Source organism: Echeneis naucrates, chromosome 10 (assembly GCF_900963305.1).
Source record: "Echeneis naucrates chromosome 10, fEcheNa1.1, whole genome shotgun sequence".
In the NCBI taxonomy this organism is placed as follows: domain Eukaryota; kingdom Metazoa; phylum Chordata; class Actinopteri; order Carangiformes; family Echeneidae; genus Echeneis; species Echeneis naucrates.
Window position 1 is genome coordinate 3,935,103 of NC_042520.1, and position 20,819 is coordinate 3,955,921.

Consider the following 20,819-nt stretch of genomic DNA (forward strand, 5'->3'; position numbering starts at 1 on the left):
AGCGGCTGTAGTTTGATGAACGAATGAGATTTATGGCAAAATGCAATCACTGTTGTGAAGGGAGTGATTCTATCAAAAGGCCTGCCCCGAGTTTTTTGGGATCTAATCTAACTCGCAGCCGAGGGAGGCGGGGGGGTCTAAAGACAACAAGTCCACTGACAACATGGCTTTGTTTCCAAAAACAGATGAGTAGGATCAGGTCTGAGAACTTGGTTTGGTTCAGACCTGCACTTTTAACCTGAGGGTCATGTTCACTTTGTGCATTCCTCATCACACAGCAATAAACTGTTAATGGTCTCACTGAGATAATCAGCTATTCAAACAGCAACTAAGCAATTTATGCAATATGAGCAAACCCCCCCACTCCCTCCCGGTAGGTTTAATAGCTGTTATGAAACAGTTCAGACCTTGCAAACTAACTCAAAGCAGCTCTATTTTCAAATCTTAATTCCTACGCTAATGTTGATCCTGCTGCCCAACCTCATCAGTCATCAGTCCATCTCAGATTATTTACAGTGCTTTACAGTATGCAGGTGTGTGTGTGTGTGTGTGTGTGTGCGCGCGTGTGCGTGTCTGTGTGGGCGCGTTATGATTCATACCCGTAAGCGGTACTACTGTGTGTAAATAAGTGGATTCCTGGTTCCTGGTTTTCAGGATCCTACATTGAAAATGTAAGACTTATCTCATAACTAAACTGAGCCAAATTTAAAAGTATTTAATTTTAACAACTGAACAGTTTTTGGGTTTAGCTCACAGTCCAGCTAACGCTGAGTTGTGTTCTCTCTTCTCTGCTCCTGCTTTTCATCACATGGATTTTTATGGAGCGTAACTTTTAGCCTCTGTACAGCGCCTGTCTTCATTAAATATACAATTAAACTTTTTATCTCAGTTTGGGACACTGTCAGTATCAATCAATGCTTTGGAACTTGGATTATTGTCAGCCTTTATATGGATTAAAGCTGATTTATGTCGACCTTTATCGTGCAGATGTTGTTTGCCAAAATCACACTGAACAAAGAATGTGACCTCTCATTTTATTTTGTACATTCTGTCTTCCTTGTTTTCTGTCAAAGACACTGTGTCGGTCACAGGATTTCTCCTTAAATCCCATAAACCCCTGGGGTGAGGCACAATGGATGGATTTCTGTGCATTTGGGGTACAGAAAGTCTGGCTCCAATGCTTCCTATTGCTAATAGCAAATCTCTTCTAACATGGACAGACAGACGGTGCATGTTCTCAGGGGTGACGGAGGGGCTCAGCCTTGGGAAACTGTCAGAACAGGGACACCTCCAGATACAGCTTTTTTTTTTTTTTTTTTGAGGGCATGCACATACGTTTCAATACTGAAACCCAGTGTGTCTGTCCTTTTAATGTCCAGTAGCCTGTTGCACTGGCAGTGTAATGGAAACCAAACTGTCATGGAATCAGCGTTGAGTGGCTTCTCAAGTTGATGTCTCATCTTCACTAGCCGCTGACTAATGACATCCCAGCACTCATGACAACAGAGGCGCTGATAAACACACTGATTAACTCCTGTTTTGCTGCAGTGTTGACACGGTGTGCCAGTGAGGATTCTGATGAGTTCAGCCCTGCGGAGGACAAAGCTTTGGGATGAGGAGCGAGGAGGGCATGTCTGAGCATGCACCCATCAGAGGACAAAATCTTATCACATTGAAAGAGTAGTTGGGTTTGTTTGTTTTGGCTGCCGCACAGGCCTCCCTGTCTTCACTTGACAGCAGGAAGATGAATCTACTTCTTGCATCTTATATTTACTAAGATCCTCCGTCTGTTGCCTGGAGACTGTTCTGAGCACGGTGTCCTGCACAGCTCGCTCTCTTAATCATGTGTTGCCACTTAAAAAAAACAAAAACCTTCAGTGAGAAATCCTCAAACTCTGTGATTAATGTCAGCTTGGACATTCAGTGATTTCATATAATTACAGAAATTTCCAGTGATGCTAATCTTATACGAAGATTGAAGTCTCATGACGATGCTAATCCCAAATCATATTTGCAGTAAAACAAGTTGTAATTCAACCTCTGTGTAATTTTTACACAGGAAAGTGAAAGTAGGACATTGGATGTCTGTGTATAGCACAAGTTTAGGGCATGCATAAAAAAAAAAAATCTCCCGATATTGATATTGTAAGCAACTTAAAATCAGTCCTTGTGCTGATAAAACGCCCCTTTTAGAACCTGGCAGATATAACTCTGGCACCAATATGTCTATCCCACGGGGTCAGGACCAGGGCGTCTACCTGTCTGCCTTTCTGACTGTGGCTGCCGGTGTGGACGTTGGCTGGATGCTGCCCGATGCCTCACGGAAACTGTAGCAGGCAGGATATTAGAGACCAGCGGAGGCCCCTGGAAAAGCCCTGCTGCTTAGGAAGCTTAGCTCAGAGGGCTGGTGTTGACACGGAGGCTCTTTGTTCCTGATCTTGCAGAGCTGTGGGGGGGTTGTAACTAAAATCCTAGTAGGAATGAGATGTATGTGGTGTGGTAAGGTATTGCTGTGGTCTGAATAGGTTGGTTGGTGTGGAAAATCAGAAGCCACAGGGTATGTATATTATACATAGAGGTTATACAGGGATTGTTTTATAACCACGAGGTTACGTCACTGGCATTAGGCGTCCATCATAAACCCGGATTGGACCCCCGCCTGGTCTCACGGAGACTCACCGTCATCTTTGGTCTTTAATGCACCCATCATGTTTCTTTTCATTCTGCTTTGCCTTTTTGTGTATTCACTCCATCCACTTCCTGTCTCTAATTTCACCAAACTGAAAGTTTGTGAGTGTGTGTGTGTGTGTGAAGTGAGCTGGGTTTGCACAATGGGGATTTGTTAATGCACACCCATGGGTAATGGCTAAATTGAAGAGGCAGCATTTGGACCACGGGGGGAGTTCAGAAGACCCTGGAGTGTGTGCTGAGCTGAAAGGTATTGAAGGTCCATTCCCCCCTTCACACACCTCCCTTAAAGCCAGTGTGCGATGACACAATGGAAGCCCTGTGTGTCCCTGTCCCACCCAAATGGTCTCCCTGGTCCTCTAAAGGGGCATTGTTGGTGCGATCAGACAGTTTCTCTTCCACCCTGCTCCTTTCTCAGCAGCTTTTTGCCTGGTAGCAGGTCTGCACTGCAAAGGGAGCAGAGGATTATTAAAACTCTAACGGCCAGGTCTGTAATTCAGATGTACATCATAAAAAAAAAAAAAAAAAAAAAAAAAAAAAAAAAGTCAAACTACCACAGAGAATGAAAAAGACCAGGACCTTCTTATTCATCAAGCTCACTGGCCTTTTAATACGACTTTAATCCAAATAAATCTTTGATTATTCATGTTTTTAGGAGGCTATTAAGTTTGTTTACTTCACTGGTGGTTGTAGTGCAGCAGTAAACTAGATCTAACCTTCAGATGTGACTATTTGGAGAGCAAGTTTTACTGCATGAAAAGATAATGGTTCGGAATATATCCAAAATTTATAGGTCCAGAAATCAAAGATTTCAAAGAACTTTTTATTGGTGTTGTTTCCTCAACACTTGTGCTGTACTGCTTAAGGGTAATTTTAACATCAGATGATATTACAGGAAAATGTTTCAGTTTGAAGTTTTTGAAAATAGAAATCCTTTTTAAGTTTGTAATTTCCAATTGTGCATTAAGCAGGTTAGTGGAAACACACCCAGTGTTGGAAACCAGTGTTTTATTTCCCACCAGAACCTTTAATGTCACCCCAGAATCAAATCCACCCTAAGAAGCTTTGTCTCAACTTGTATCTACTCTGTCCAAATGCGGTATGAGCCATGCTTTATTCCAGAGTCACAACCTCACGCTGTGTCAGGCTTCGGACAAACCGTTGATTTTGCGTTGGCAAAGTTACTCTGTCCAAGTGCTGCTCTGAAAATAAATGTTCATGATGTAGCACAGAGCGTAAAAATGTGTATTCGCTGCTTTGGCGAAAAGGGAAATCTGCTTAATTATGTAAGTAATTATTGCTTGTTTGTTACGCAATCTTCATTTTCAAACTATCACAGCACATTTGAATGCCTGCTGTGCGAACACTTAAATCTTTGGATCCAGCTTATAAATAGCACCAAGTGTGACTGCCTCTGCTCCCACCCCACTGCTTTACACTGTCACACATGCAGATTTATGAAACGGTGAATGACTTGGCACCGAAATTCCAACTGTCAGCATCACCTTGCTTCTAAAACAGGATAATGTAATCATTTTAAACCCTTCACTCACCCCGCAACCTATTTCACACGACCTGAGTTAAAGATTCCTCCGTCCTTCGTAGCATAGGTCCCTTTCCCTCAACTTTATTCGCGACAGCTGCCAAGCCAGCCTCAGTCCAAATACTCTTTCCTTGAGTGCTCAAGGGCCCGAAAAGCTTGGAAGAGAATTGGGGGTGCCAATGAGGGCAGGAGGAAGGTTAATCCGCAACCCAAACATTGTTCTATCATCCAATCAGGCTGGAAATGGGACGGACTGGCTGGAATACTAACATTTAGCTCAGGGCTAGGACATTTTAGTGGCAGGAAATTTGACTTGTTCAATCAGAAGGATTTATCGAGAGTCGAGGGGAACAGGATGCTCGAGTAAAACCAGGGGCACCAAATTCAGACTGTTTAAGCTCTTAGGAAAACAAGTTTGGAAGGAAGCCGTCTCCTCTGTCTGAATGCCTGGTGTACGGTTCGGATGTAAAGACCGCCGTATGTGACGCGGCCACAGTCAAAGGCTGACGTTATTGTCAGGGAAATCTTAAAGTGCGTTCTGTTTTGGAACTTTAATGCACTTAAACATTGTTTGTGCTACTTTATAGGTGGCCTCTGTAGCCCACCCTGTTCTTAGTCGCTGCTAAATGTACAATAGCACTGGGCAGAGTAAAAATGGTACTGTCTGGCATGTGAATGGCTGCAGGGTGGGAGTGTGTGGCAAGCCTACTAAGCAGTTTTAGCCTCACTGAGTAATAATCACAAAAGACTCCAAAAGAAAAGCTCAGATGCTGATGATTAGGTTTGATTTTTTTTTTTTTTTTCACTAGCATCTTGTGAATGAGAAAAGAAATGAATAGAACAATATTATGCAAAGAAATAGCACACTGAACTGCTGAAATGTGAAAATATATCCAAAATATTAAATCAGGAAGAGACATTTAAATCTTTTTGGTCTGTTGGGGGAATGATCTTTTCAATGATCATGAGTCACTGCTGTACTTTTAATGGAGTTATTGGATTTAGAGGAAACCTGTCTGAATGCACGGACCAGAGGATGAACTGGGTCAGAGCTATAAATCAGCTCAGCAGAGAAGCAGCACTTTGTCTTGGGAGAGATTAATGTTTCCAGTATGTGACAACAGCTAGAAACATAAAGCAGTGGTTAATAAAAATACCACTGAGCAAAAATAAATAAAAAAAAAAAAATTAAAAAGTTTAGTCAATCTTTAGTCATCTGCCATAAAAAGTTGTGGTATGTTATGAGAGGAAGCGTTTCTTTATTTCCATATTGATTTATAAATGTTTGAAATAGAAAAGCCTCTTCAAAGTTGATGACTATAGTCCTCCCACATGTATCTCCAAATAAAAGCGTAAACATTTAAGGATGAAGATCAGGATTATAGGTTTGTTTGTTTCCCTGAGTCTTGCTGCATGATTATCAAATTGTTACATTCATGAAAGCAAATGTCAAGTGCTGCGGCCCCCGTTCCTTAAATGTTCTACTTGCTCTTTACTTTGTCAGCACCGTGACACGGTGATCTTGTATGTTGTTTAGTAGGAGTGTTCAGTCTCTGCTCAGCTGCTCTCTCTTAATCTTTTGTTCTTCGTTTACCCAAAAAGCTGCTATTCCCCATTGTTCTCAGCACTGCCTAGTATCTCTGCAGCTGTCACTTTTCCACCTGCAGAAATAGATCCTTTAAATCCCAGCTCCTGTGCAGGGGGGGGAAAAAAACATGCAGCTCGATGTGAAGTGTTTTATTTCTGGAGACATTTGGTAGTTGACCTTGTTAAGTTTGAGCATCCTCAGACGATGAGTTTATGTGAACACAGACTGTTCAGCTTTTCGTCCTTCAGGTGAAAGGAAGCAGGCAGCAAAAAACACGTCCGGTGCCAAACCTAATAAATCTAATTAGGGGCAGACTGTTGTGAACCACTAAAACATAAACAAATGTGCTCTGGAACAAAAAATCCACTACATTACATCCTATAAGTTAAGGTGCTACATACAAACATTACTTGGGCATGTTTCTGAATGTGTTGGTTGCTTTTTGCATCGTTGAGTCTTGAGCTCATGCCTTTTAAATTAGAGGCACAGCAGGTTCTTTTTTTTTTTTTTTGAGGATGTATGATTCATGTAGAAAGGTCATGAGTGCTTCCTGTGCAATTCCAAAAAGCCGTAAAACTCACATGGCCCATGGAGGCAGCAGTCACTCTTCATTTTAATCATCACAACATTTGGCGCCGATTCAGTCAATCATTTTCTCATCAGGGTCTCATTAAAGGAAGAATAGTTTGCAGTTGTAATGATTTTCTAATTAATAAATGATTGACAACTGGAATGGATTCAGCTGATATCATTAACAACCCCGTTCCCTGATGTATGAGATAATAGTGAAGATAAGAATGTGACCTGAGCAACATATTGGCATATTGGTAGAAATCTCATATTGTTAAGTAGTATTTACCTGTAAAAACAGCAGCTACACCACCTCAACCTCAGGAAAGCAGTTACACACAATGTCTACGTTTTGTCTCTAATAGTGGCCCTTTATATTTGCTCCCATATACAACCATTTGATATTAAAATGATCACCACATCCAAGAATATGCCTTTTGATTTGTAATAGACAGCGAATTTACATCATCACATCATGTTGTAGCGGCTCACTCTACTTTTTTAAGACTGTAGCTGGTTATATTTGTATATTTCCAGGGCCAGTAGCTGGCGGGTCAAAAAGAGGAGCAGGTGTTTACGACACTTAAATGGCCTATAAATTTATCATGATCAACCTGAACTACGAGCAACAACCACAGACGTTAGAAAAACCAACCTTTCTATTACAGAGACAAGAGAATAAAGGCCGAAGCCACAATGTCAGCTCTCCCCTTTCAAGCTTCTCTGCAACATGAAGACATCACTCGTGCAGTAACGCAAAGTAAAACCAGTAACCAAAAGTATTTTCACAAATTTACAGGCAGAGACCCGAAGCTGCTCCTCCGCTTTACACTGCAGGTGTGCAGTGTATGATTTATTATAATTTTTTTTTTTTTACCAGTTGTAAATAACATCTTGTGTTTAATTCCCCTCCAGCAACTACTGAACACTGTATATTTTAGGTTTGATTGATGCCGTTAAGGATAACAATGCACCTTTGTAAGGAATGACTCAACATACTTGGAATTACGTGTGTCAGTAGAAAATTAGCAGTAGCCCGTTAATTCCACTCCTCGACTGAGTGAGACAGAAGAAAAACTGGATCAAAGAGGCGACTTTTGAACTTGTGTGTCTTTGCAGCATAGCACTGATGTATTTCATGGTTCCCCTCTCTCTTTGATTCATCGCTTTTGTTGATGCAAAAACTGAGCCAAGTCTGGAAAACTTCTTGAAACTCCAAGTTCCTTACTAGTCTTTGGGAATTACTGTCAGAGAGTGTTGAGTTGACTAGGACAGCTTTTGTGTGTGCGCATAAGTCCGGGCATGGCGTGCACATTTCATCCTAATCGTGAGCAGGTGACGGGGCACTTTGCTCGAAGGAGTCTTTGGTGTTAGCTGAAACGAAATGTTATCTTGATCAGTGTTGCAGCTGCGTCAGCATCAGTTTCTATAGAGAGGAACACGGGTTGTATCAGTGGTGACATATAACAGCAGCACAAACACTGCAGTGTTGACGGTGCTTTAGAGAACGTACTAAATGCGGTCTGGCAGTCGAGCGTTTTCATGTGGCCTGGTAGCAGCATAGACAACAATATATGCAATGTAACCTATGTTGTTAGAACAGAAACAGATCGACTGTAGAAATATTTCATTCTGTCCTGCTGCTGTCCCCGTTTTTGTTTTAATTTTTTTTGTTCATTAAAGAAAACGGGCCTATAGTGACACACTGTGTGTGAATAAATTCAGCCACATGTGGCCCGAACTTCCAGGTGGTCTCCAGATTTACAGCGTGAACACAAACAGCAGACGGACTTTCTTTCAGAGCTCCATCAGGTCGTCATGACAAACAGTTGGCTCATCTCCAGAAACGAAGGTGTGACATTGAAAACAGCTCTGAGTGGGAGATGAGTGGTTGGAGGCCGGTGCAGCTGACAGATGAGCGCTCCCTGAGATGCTGTTAATTTATTACCATGATGGTGACTGTACATTTTTGATTATTTAAAATCTTTCTGTGGTTACAATACGCCAAGTCGCTCCAATGTTCTGTGTTGATTTAAGTTCGGTTTAAGCATTCATTTGGGCAGGTGTTATCAGGGATGTGATGTAGTATGAGCAAAAAAAAAAGGGGGGGCATTTTGCGGTGGTCGTTTTAGTTTCAGCTTCAGCCACCCTTTTGATTATAATTTGAGTTTTTCTGTTGAGCCACTGTTGGAAAGTCATGAGATTGGCCAGCAAGAGCTGGTTAGCATGCTAACTTCAGTTAAATAAAAGATGCGTGATTATCTTCAGCAAGAACCTGAAAAACCTGACTTTTAGGAATAAATACGGATGATTTCGTCATTAGCAATGAATCTTTTGGATTTTCTTCGTCACATTTTATTAATTGGTTAATGATGTAAGTTCTTAAAAATAATAAAGCCCAAAGGGATGTCATCAGAGGAACGATGGTAGAAAACCAAGAGTTCCTCAAAAAATGGTTAAATTGGAGGATGTTAAATCTTTTACTCAATAATGACCAGAAAGATGGTTTGTCAATCAAAAGAGTTGGGACCAAGCGATTAGCTTGATTAAGGTTGTATCAGTTAACAGTCCAACATGTAAATATAATGTAGCTCCTGCTCAGATGAAACCAGTTTGTCTTTTCGAGTGGGAGCAGCACATGACTAATCGGTCCTTGTGTAAGGTTTCCCACGCCAGATGACTCTCACAGGATCCGCCAAGTGCCCGGGAACATTTGTGCTTTTGTAACTGAAATGGGAGTGCAGCATGAGAGAAGTGTTTGTGTTTTCAATACATAGAAATTAATGAGGAATCGAGCTCTCCGCTCACTTTCTTCGCTCCGATAAACAATCCAGAAGCGCTGGCTGAAAATGTTACATATGTAAACAATGTGGAAAATTGCACTTCTGCTTTAGTGATCCGGCTCAGTGTGTTTTTCCTCCACTCTTGACCAGCACACTTATTTATATCTTACTTTCCCATCATTGTGCTCTTCATGCCCACAAATCGACATAATTCATTGCTGCTGACTGCAGCGAGCGGTTGGCACATGTGAATGGTAAACTTGTGCTAATCCAGCATAAAGATGTTGTATAACATTCTGTCCCGCACATCATTTTTCTCCTGCTGTCTAAGTTTTAGAAAATGTATGACAGTTCTGTAGCTGAATGCATTTTGAATTAATGTTTGGTCTACGGTTCTGACAGAGGTCATTATTCTTGTCCTTTGAGGTGGTCTCTCAAGATGTTAGCCGTTGCAAGTTTTAGTCTGTGAAGCACGGTCATCTATCACAACAGAATGAGACTAAATAGCCGGCTGTCATCAAATCAGCCTGTAAATATACCCTCGGAAGCTGTGGTCCGGCACGGGGATTGGACTGGTTGCGGTCCAGTGCTGATTCCTCTCTGTAATACTACACCAATTATGCTATATTAGCTGTCATTACCTGCGATGATCCCAGTTTCATAATGCTCTTTTGTTCATTGTCTCTGGCATGGAGAGAAACTTCGCTGCGGTTCCAGCTCGTCTCACTTGATTTGAAAAATTCAGCTGCTTCCCCACAGTTGGCTGCGTCAGCTCCTGCCAAAATAAAAGCTGGGACTTCTGCAGTCGGCCTCTTGTAAGCACGCGCTGGTATTAACTGTCTGTGCTGATGAGGCTGGCTCAGGGGACTCTTCGTACATGATGGCCCTGTGTTTGTCTTTGTGTTTGCATCAGTTAATGGACAGTGTGAATTTCCGTTTCTCCCCTTCTGCTCCACTTGCTGGCAGCACTGTCTCCAAATCAGCCAGACACGGCGAGTGGTTGGGATCTGCAACTGATTGCCGTGATTTGGTGATGATCTGCTGTGCGGGCTTTAGAGGCATGATCCGATATTAGCCCAAATCTTACAAAAGCTCTGCCAACTCAGAGAAACCTCATGATGCATGCTAAAATTAGGCAGGGATGAAAAAGATACACAAGCGGTTCAGTTTTCCAGACCCGCATTGGTCCCAGATGCTGTAAGTGCCTCTTTTTCTAACAGCGTTTTTATCTCAGTAAATCCAGAATGATAAGTATTTGTAGCATATTCACTAGCATCTTTAGTGTAATATGTCAAATATTACATTTTTGCTTTTTTTTTTTTTTTTTTTTGGGTAAGTTTCCACGTGCAGATTGCATTTTTATGGGCCATTTCTAGAGACATGAAAAATGTATTTTATGTTTGGAAATTTTCTCAATGGAGCTGTGAGCAGAGAAATAAATCCTTTGACTCTTTGGTCGCTCTTTGCCAACCATTGTAATTTTCTGTTGAAACTATAATTGAGCATTTAATTTTGTCAATACTTAGGTAACAGGATAGATCTCATGTACAACACTCTCCACCCTCTTCTCTCCCCTCCATCGCTGTTGAACTCAGTTATTGTTAGCTGAAGCTACAAATACCCAAAGAAATGATCTTAAAGGCATAAGGAGAAGCTGACAGGTTTAAATGCTTCCCCCACAGCTCCTCTCCCCTCCTTTCCTCGCTCTCTCCCGCCGTCCACCGAGATGCACAGCGAAAAACAGTTTGCCACAATAGAGGTTCCCTGCAGCGGTGGTCGAGGGTGAAAGGGGCTGGATGATTGATCGGAGGCAGATACTACTTGTGACCTTTGGCTGAACCTGTCGACGCTCCATGAGTAGAGGGGACCCTCAGCCGCAGGGCCTCAACGTCAGATGTTACCAATTTCAATACTTATGTTTGTTTTGAGACTTTTTTTTTTTTTTCATGAATTCCAACTTCGTATAAAGCCAAAGGCAATATTTCTATCTTTTGTATGATGGTAAAGACTTGCCGTTGATCAATTGTGTAGTTGTGTGTGTGTGTCTCTGTTCCTCCTGCTTACGTTATAAAGTTTCTGTTCCTGGAAGTTTGCGCATTGTTCTTGTGTGTTGTAAAGCAGAACCAGGAGCATTTCCAGATTAAAGCTTCCTCCCCAAATTGAATTAATGAGATTATTCGCTGTGGGCCAGAAGACTTGTTTACATGTGTTGTTGAACTTGGACACATGGTGTTGGATTGGCTGAGGATTACGCAACCCCCTAAAAACAACATCTTATAAAGTAGGAAGGCTTCTGTCTATAAAACAGGCGTGTGGCGGTGTCTGTTCGAGTCTGTAGGTTCGGAGCACATGTCTCTGTTTATGTTTGCCAGCCCTCGAGCTCGCAGCTGTCAACTCTTTAACGGGCCGACTGCGCTTCGCCTCAGGACCTTGAACTAAGTGGTGTTTTACTTCCCAGAGTCACGGAAACCAGCCTGTCTGGAAACCTTGAGTTATTGGTCGTTAATTTGGGACGAGCAGTCCTCCAATCCAGGGCCTCCTAGATTGCCGCCACACTGCAGTAGGTTTGTTTCCCTTGGATCGCCCTCAGTACGGTGGGATTTCATTTCTAGTTCAGATGGGTAGGAGTGATACAGTCCTGACAGAAAGCATTGGACTTGACTGTTGTCATGTTTGAATATGCAGGATTCACCGTTTCAGCTGTGTTTGTTTTTTTTTTTTTTGTTTTTTTTTAAGGTATTTCTCTTGGCTGTGATATTTTTCTGTCTTTGACCTGTGGTCCATGATTGGACTGCAGAGGAGTCTCTTCTCATCACATTCATGTTTTATCTCTCGAAACATGAAAGCAACGTCTCCCGGGAGTTTCCATGTCAAAACTTCACTGACTTTTCTGTTTTTACTATTCATCAAAGCAAAGGAATAGATTCACACACTAGTCCTCCCTCAGGGAATGAGGATTTGGCAAAAAGCAGCATTTGCTTCTGCAGAGTTCATTAATACAAATATATAATCTGTAAACCTACAGAGACTTCCTGTCTTTGTGGTGATTTTGATGGCTTCTCTGGACACAAGAATCAGGACCGATTTCAGTCTGGACATGAAGGGTCTCCAAGAGGAAGGAAGCAACAAGGAGAGAGGAGAAAAAACAAGGCCAGAAAAATGCCGATCAGCATCTTTTGATTGTTGTGAAACAATGCAGGCAATAATCCACTGAAAACAACAAAGGCGACACATTCCTCTTTTTAATTGCGTCTCCTTGTTTGACCCCACAGCAGTTTGAAAACACATGCAGAAGCAGAATTTGCCAGCATTTTTCAGATTAATCTTTTTACTGTGGTGTCTTCTGGTTTTAATCATCAGCTCCGTCACATTTATCGCTCTCTTTATATCTTAATCTCCCTAAACAAATATTTGTTTTATGATCAGGAAATAGTAATACATTAATCTGGGTGGTCACATGTGGGTTTTTTTTTTTGTTTTGTTTTGTTTTGTATTGTTTTTTTACCCTTTACGAGATTGGACTTCTGATTTATTATATAAGCTATAAGTTGCATCTATAACTGTCAGCCAGCCTCCTGATGTGTGAGGGTTGTTAAATTGGACTAGACAATTACACAATTTTAGTAAAACATATTATTTCCGTGTTAGTTGTATGTCGTCTCAGGCTACGTTCTCCCACCCCTTCTGGCCGAGACAGGAGGTCCGTGTGCTCTTTAGCTCAGCGTGATACTTATGGGAGCAGCAGATGTTCGTGAATCAAGGTCCTTAGCAGCTCTGCAGTCACTGCCAAAGAGCACGAGATGATGTGAAAAGCGAATCCCACCTCCATACTCCATACAGAAAGAAGTATAATTTATGTTAATGTGTGTGCACCCCGCAGCGCAGAATATTAACAGAACTAACGTTGGAGACACTGGGCTTCACCTGGAGGCTCGGCCCGCCAGAGACCTGTGACTGGGATTTATTGAATGTGGGGAAAAAAAAAGTTCATCATTTATTCTTTTCTTCTTATAAAGTTTCTGTCTTTCCATTTGGAATCTTACAAAACCAGCTGTCAAAACCCTCCACCCCTCTTTTGTTGGCAGAAAACTTTTCAGTCAAATTGCAGAAGTTTTTGTTTGTTTGTTTGTCTTTTTGCTCTTCTGCTGTCGTCTTCTCTCTCTTCAAACTCTCGTAAAGGTGGTGTGACACTTTAATCTCCCCGCGCTCTCAGACTCATTAACGAGGCTGGCAAGTAGCTGACCTAGTTGTCATTGAGGCTGTTCTGTAACTCGAAGCACACAGGTTGAACCCCTGCATTCTTCATCTCTGTTTTGTGTGTGTGTGTGTGTACGTGTTAGCGAGCAAGGCCTAATCAAAGCCGGGCCATATTTACTGTTTTGTGAGGACTTCGGGGTAACAGTGCCCACTGCACATTTAACAATTAAGAGGTCATCTAGTTTTAGAAACGGTGGTACCAATAAACATCTAACACATTTATTGAGAAGCTCCTAAAATCAAGGTCATCTGCTGAGCTTAGCTGCAGTTTTGTTTAGTTTTTTTTTTTTTAAGCTTTGATATAAAAGTATCTAGGCCACTGAATCCTGACCGAGATCAGGGCATAAAAAGTTGCTCTCCTGTGAACAAAACCAGGGAAAGATAGTCAGTATTCTGTAATGTACTAAACATGTAGAGAGAAGATCTGGGAATGTTGTTCCCTCATGTCCAAGACCACAGCACATATCTGTGTAACATAAAATCTGGAAATGTCGACTCTAAGTCTCTAAAATGTGGAAATATTGTTGACTAATGGTCTGATCTGCAGTCTGCTGTCGTCTCATCGCATGGTTGCACATGGGACTTTTTTTATTTCACGAGTTATTCCTCTATAGCAGATCTGCAGACGGGAATAATCATATTGATTGAATTAAACCACGCTGGGCCGAGCCAAAGACATTTTTCTGGCCAAGAACTTTAGGTTGAGGCTCAGTGGAAAAGACAGGAGGGAGATAATTGCCATGAATCCTCCTGCTCTTGCTGTTATCTGATTAATTACAGTCTTGTGACATTAAGCTGCTTTTATAAAAGGTCTATATACACTTTTAAGGTTCGACCTGCAGCCTGTTGTTTTTTCACCTAAAGGAAAATTAGAGGATTCACACTTTTATCATGCATACACAGTAATTATGTGTCTGGAGCTATTGAACAGGAACATAGCTGAGCATAAAAGCCAAGGTTTTGTTTGCCTTTTAGGCAAATGAGAGAATTTACAACTTTATCTCGTCTGCACAGTAAATAAATAGCTGGGCCATTCGGTCACTTATCTTGGCTTAGCATTGAGGCCAACAATAAAAGTTAAAGTTACACAAAAACCAGTGGATAACACAACAGCAGGACAGCAGACCTTCGTCACAGCCCAAGTACTGTTCAGAAATGTGGCCCAATAGTGACCTAGGACGAGCTTATCTTATTCTTTTTTTTTTTACTGATGACCAAAACAAGATCAAGCTCTTTAGTGAGCTTCAGCTTATTTGCATCTATTATTTTCTATTATCTATTATTTTCCAATGACTGAGGTTATAAATGTGTCAACAAGAACAGATGGAAAAATCTATCAAGCGTTTTGTGCATGTGTTTAGTTTTTTGGTTTTTTTTTTCTTTTAGTGAAGTTTGTCATTCAGCAGCATCTGCTCCTTAATTCAACATTTAGTTTTGTGTCTTTATGCATCAGGGGCTCTGAAATCATTTTGTGGACCAGATGTACTGTGAAATAGACTTTAAAGCTGCAATTAGACTTCACTCGTGTTGTGTTTTTGTTTGTTTGTTTGTTTATTGTTTTTGTGCCATGAAGCAGCAGGCACACAGTGTCCAGATCACAAGTGCTGCTGCAGCACTGAATGGTGAGGAATAACTAAATGGCAGCATAACGGGAAGGTCTGAGCCACTTTGACTTTCTGTTTGTCTCTCTTTATCTGCCTCTGCCCAGCTCCCTGACACCAAACATCACGCCTCACTGCGACCCCGCCAACAGCAGCAGATAGGAGGCCTACTGTTGGCCCACATGCTGACATACAGCAGTCCATTTCTTTTGTAACAAGTCCAGGCTCCGCAGCGAGCCAAGAAGTTGACAGAAACGCAAAACCAGCCCAGACGCTCGAAATTTCTGCACTTTTTTCCCCCCACAGCTGTGCAAATAAATGTAAAAGAAATTCCCAGGAAATTTAATCTTGTAATTGTTTTGGCTTCCAGACCGACAGTCCAAAGGGGTCCCTCCTCTTTTTTTATGGCCACATGTCTGCCAGTGTTTGTGTGAATAAATGGATTTTAAGTGGGCTTGGTCCTAAAAGTTCTGCAACAGCAGATATTTTTTTGAGAGGGAGGCAGATTTTTCACTGATGTGTTTATGTTTGCACTCGAGTGGATTGTGTGTGTTCATATGGGACTTCAGATATTTATGAGATCAGACCCTGTTCACCCTCATGACTGAAGGTGAACGGGTGAAATTTAAAGCTTGAGCAAGATGAAAAGCCATTTTGATTAATCTTCAACAACTATCTCATATATAGATGTAGATATACATCTCTCTCTTTCTGGCACATCTTCATGTCGCCAAACATTTTCTGCACTTAAATATCTTGCAGCTAAAAAGACAGCTATGTTTGCCCACTAATGACCGCACATACCTGACGTGACACTGTAGTCAGTACATGCAAATGCATGCAAATACACAGTTCCTCCTCCTCCTCAGTGGGCCTGAACAACTATTGCCTGATAAAGCCTCTGTCACAGCTCATTAGCCTGCCAGAGCCATTTGGTCGGGATGATTGCAGCTTATGTCAAGCTTGTTAGCGTTTAGCACTGTTAACCAGAGAGGGACTTGATATACGGCCGACAGCTCTCTGTACTCCTCTCCATACCATTCCTGGGATTTACTGCGACGGGGGGACGTGAGAGGAGTGTCGATAGAGGTTGTTGCACTTGTTTCTTGTTTTTTTTTTTTTAAGTGGCGTTTGGGCGTCAACACTTTAGATTTAGAAACTGAACTGACCTCTTAATGTCTTTATTTTTATAATCACAATCCAGCTTGGTGTCATATTTTGTTTTTCTTTCTGCAGGCTGTGACAGGAAGGTGTTTTGGTGACAAGGATTTCAGAGGAGGTTTGGAGAACGGCATCCTGCTATGCGAGTAAGTTTTTACAACATCTTTATTTTTTTATCTGACTTTGAACTGTTTGATCCGCCTTGATTACATAAAATTCTCACAATGAAGCTTTATCTTTGTTTTTCTCATTTTCTGTGCTGATGACATACGTTTTGTTCTATAAAATCTGATTTTGTTGAAATATAAATTTTGTTTTCCAAAGTATTTCAGAGGTGCTAGTTCTCAAATTTCCTCTGCTGCCAAACCTGGTTTCTTGTTGGGAACAAGCGGTGGTGGTGGTGTTTGATTGCCAAGAGCTTTAGTCGCTGATGCACTGATGGGTTTACTAAAGAAGGGGTTGAAATACACACATTAAAACAGCATGACTTCACCTCCTTATACCGGACTGAGGGCAATCTGAAAGCTACAGCAGCTCCATGCTAGCTTAGGGTTGCTCGGTTAGGGAGCTAACTTTTAGAATTAGCAGCAAAACCGGCTTTAAAATGTATGTTCTCTTGCCGAGTGAAGGATTGGAGTTTGATGCTGAACTCCAGGCCCCGTTCAGACCTGGTCTCAGGTCGTTCGAAGCTCAAAGTTCAGGTGTGAATGCACCGAGATGCATTAAGGATGCCTCAGAGGTCCGATCACTGTAGAGTTTAATGAGCTATGTAGGATTATCAAAAACTTGCCCATAGTACATTAAATTATGTTCACAAATGGGTCAAACAAGTCCTCACTAATTTTCTTCCAGGATACAAATTGGATTAATAGCAACGACCCATTTTAAGGCCCATTTAGTTTCCATATTTTTCGGCATGTTTGTTTCAGTCTCATTATAGCCTGACAGCCCAGAGAGGCCGAAGGAAGAAAATGAACTAAGAGTAATCAGACAAAATTAAAAGTTAAGGAAGAACCAACGCAGTCAAACAGGTTTTCCTGAGTTTTTGAGGCCCAGTGATCGGAGAGACTGATGTGCTGGTGAATAGTCCTCCAGTGTGACACTTGAACTCTTCTTCCAGCTCGTAATGAGACTGAACACACGCAGACACTCACACTTTCTCTCTCCTGCATTCCTCCGTGTTACACAAGGCCAGTGTTTACACTGTCTTTATTGTGAAAACACACATCAGGACCAATTTGACGGTGTCCCAACTGCTTCTGGAATTTTTGGAATATCAGAGAGCATCTGTGGCACTCCAACCTCCGATGGAGACGTTCATGTGTTCATGTTTTTTAAAAATAAAAACCATCTGTACCATTGCTCAGCTATCTCACAGGGAAATGGAGAAAGTTATGCTGCTTCGTTTCTCTCATTTTTCAAGAGAGGAAATATTGTCTTTACTGCTGCTCACTTGGTTCCACCTACGCATACTGCGTGTAGCGCTGAGAGCGGTCTTCTCCTGGGGTTGCTGAAAGTTATTCTGGGAGACATAAAGCAGGAAATATCTAACTGAGGCTAAATAGATGGTCCAGACTGAGGGGAAAAGGGTTCACTAAAAAGGGAAATAGCATTTCATTGATGGAATGCCATGATCATCGCAGGGAGCTGATATCTGACACTGTAAGAGTGTCCAGTTTCGGGGTTTTTCCTTTACAGGGCTCTATCGTTACAGTGTCTTCACTGATGAAAGCACTCACTAAAGATGAAACTGAAAACGGAGAGCGAGGTGGAAACTCTGACTGACAAATGAGTGTAGAGTTTGTAGGAATGTGCTGCAATTTTCCAGAAAAAAAAAGAAAGTGTTTTCAACTGTTATTTGCAAGGACACACTACCTCTTCACATGTGGCACATCGCTGCAGTATGAAGTGCCCTGGAATGAAGTAACAGTTCTCTGGGTTGGAGGGAGCAGCAGTGATTCTCCTCTCTGATTTAGTCTGCATGACTGTTAAACCTTCAACGCACCATCGAAAAAAGTTTCTCCTTCTTTACCCCCGCTCTCAAGAGGCACTCATACTTTTTATCTCTTCCCTCTACACATATTTCACTCTTCTTATTCAGCGCATCAACTTTTTAATTCAATTTTTTGCACATTATAACTTTGCTTTCTTTTTTCCCCCCAAATTAATAATCAGCTTTAATGTCACCTTCCCTGTGTGACTTCTTCTAGGTTGCTGAGCTCCATTAAACCCAGCCTGGTGAAGAAAATCAACAGACTTCCAACACCCATTGCTGGCCTGGTAAGTCCTCTATAGATCCACATTTACAGATTTTCCAGCAACACACAAGATCAGGACTTTCATAACTATGCAAAAAGCCAGAGGTGGACAGAGTACACAACTAAAAGTACAGAGTTTTTGTCTGATATTACTCCAATACAAGTAAAAGTAGCTTCGTTAAAATGTAAATGAAACAAAATTAAATTAAGTATAAAAAGAAAAAACTTCAGGAAATACAGGAAGGGAAAGTAGCTTTATTGTCATTATATAATACACTGATGTGATTCTGCTACAGACATGTGTATGCACATATATACACTTCTCTGTGTTGAACCACAGTGTCAGCCCAGCAACGCTTGGAGGCAGTGACGATGATCATATCGTGATCAGATCATGAGACAATGACATGCAAATTTTGTGGTTTGTACAGACTTCTGACCTGCAGCGTGTAGGCTGTAGCCACTCTCTCTTGAAAGTGTTCATTTTTGTTTGGTATTCTTCGTAGTTGATCGAATTCAAGCGTCTCCTGCTTTGACTGAGAGCCCGTTGATTTCAGTGGACCTGAACACTAATACAGTTCAGAAGAGTGAAATACAGTAGAGCCCTTTCATGAATACCTAAGACCTCGATCTGGATGAAGTAGCCTTTCAGGACCAGGATGGATGTGTAAACAGAGGCAGAATGAAAGTTGATTGTATTGGAACAAAATCTACTTCAACCTCTCCTTCCTATTTTTAAGTGTGTTTACATTCTACGTTTTCTAAAATACTTTTTTGATGATCTTGTTGATCGAATAATTTAGTTTAGATTAGTAACATCGCCTTATTAAATGAGTCAGGAAAGAGCCAAACACACAGTAGTGTACATCAAACTTCTCCACTCTGCATCATATTATCTCAGAGCAGAGATAACCCTGAGTTGAGGTTTTGATATAAGCGGAGAAAAGGTTGGATCAACGCATCCCAAGGTTGAGGGATCACCCAAAACACTTGTGTGATTGGAAGAGAGGTGACAAAGCAGACAAGCAAGTCTGTATTTTCTTATGGCTTTTCTTATCTGGTGGCATCTCAAATGGCTGACTCGCAGCCATGTACCTCTCTGGCCTTCTTCCACGGCACAATCACAGGCAGTATAACAGGTGATTGACCCCGTGAGAGCTTTCTTTTAAATCTCCTCCAGTAGCTTGATCGCTCAGCTGTGCTCGGTAGTTTACTGATGTCAGGTTTTTTAGTCTGAATTTTTTTCTAATCAGATCAAATACACAAGTTTCTGGGGTTTTGTTTTGTTTGGGTTTTTTTTTTTTCCTAAACAAAGACTTTAATTCTGGGAAAGAAATGTGAGTTTTAGGTTTCACTTATAATCTCTTGCACAATCCAACTAACAAACAGTGACTCATCCTCTTATATTGACTCAATGTGGTCATTATTTTGGAGGATAATTTTGAATTTTTTTGTAAAGATTATTAACACATTTATTTAACAACAAAATTATCTAAAAAAAACAAAAAATCCAACAGCCACAGCTGTAGGCAGGACAATTACAGAGCAAGAAAACATTACATGACCACTTCTAAGTGGCCCAAAGGGGCGAATGACTCCACTGACAACATGTTTACGTTAAATTGGTGTGATTTCTTTTTTTTTTTTTTTTTTTTTTTTATATAATTTTTTTTTTGGCAACATGTTTGTGTCATTCTGTGTTATCTCGGCCAGCGTAGTAAAACACAGGCTACTCCACCTTCCTCTTCCTGTTTTGGGGGCTAATGGGAAAATGAGTCTCTGAGGAGTTTTCTACTGTTTTGTAATTAGAGGAGTTACCTCAGTTCCTCGGCCGCTCCGAACAGGTCGGTTGTTTGTTCCTCTGCTCCCGGCCGTCTCTGGATCAGCTGGTCTGCTCGTGTTTTGCTGCATGTAAACAGACACACATTTGGTCATCGCTCCGTACGTTGAGTGGTCGTAATTCACACTTTTAATAGGTGTTGTTTTCCCGACATCGAGTTTACAGCAGCAGGCATATGTGTTGCCTTTCAGCGACACATGCTGCATAAGATCCTGTAAGATTAAGTAACAGCTGCATTATATATTACTTATCATTATATGTAATTCACATCTAAAAAATCTGTTCTTATTATATTACACATTAAATCTTGAAAAAGATTAGTTTTTACTCTTAAAATAACATTTGCAAATTTTTTCATCTTTCTTAATCTTTATTGTCATCAGGGAAAAGACCTCACATTTTATTTTACTTTGCATAACCAGCGTGTTCGAAATCAAAGGATTGAACTTCAAAGATTTTAAAGCTCGCATATAGGTAGGACCTTTTTTATTATAAATTAAGTCCAGGTTCCAAATGAAAGGGTGAAAGTA

At 41.2% G+C, this 20,819-nt stretch overlaps 1 protein-coding gene across 7 annotated transcripts in view; it reads left to right on the forward strand.

Moving 5' to 3' along the window:
- LOC115049496 (LIM and calponin homology domains-containing protein 1-like) overlaps positions 1-20,819 on the forward strand; it is a 74,231-nt gene that overhangs the window by 14,251 nt on the left and 39,161 nt on the right. For 6 of the 7 annotated variants that reach the window (XM_029511742.1, XM_029511745.1, XM_029511744.1 and 3 more), the window contains exons 2-3: positions 16,267-16,337; positions 18,402-18,471. In XM_029511742.1, coding sequence (XP_029367602.1) covers positions 16,267-16,337; positions 18,402-18,471 — 141 coding nt within the window. Of the gene's footprint in view, positions 1-16,063; positions 16,120-16,266; positions 16,338-18,401; positions 18,472-20,819 lie in introns of those variants that run through there. The other variant, XM_029511750.1, reaches the window with a different exon arrangement.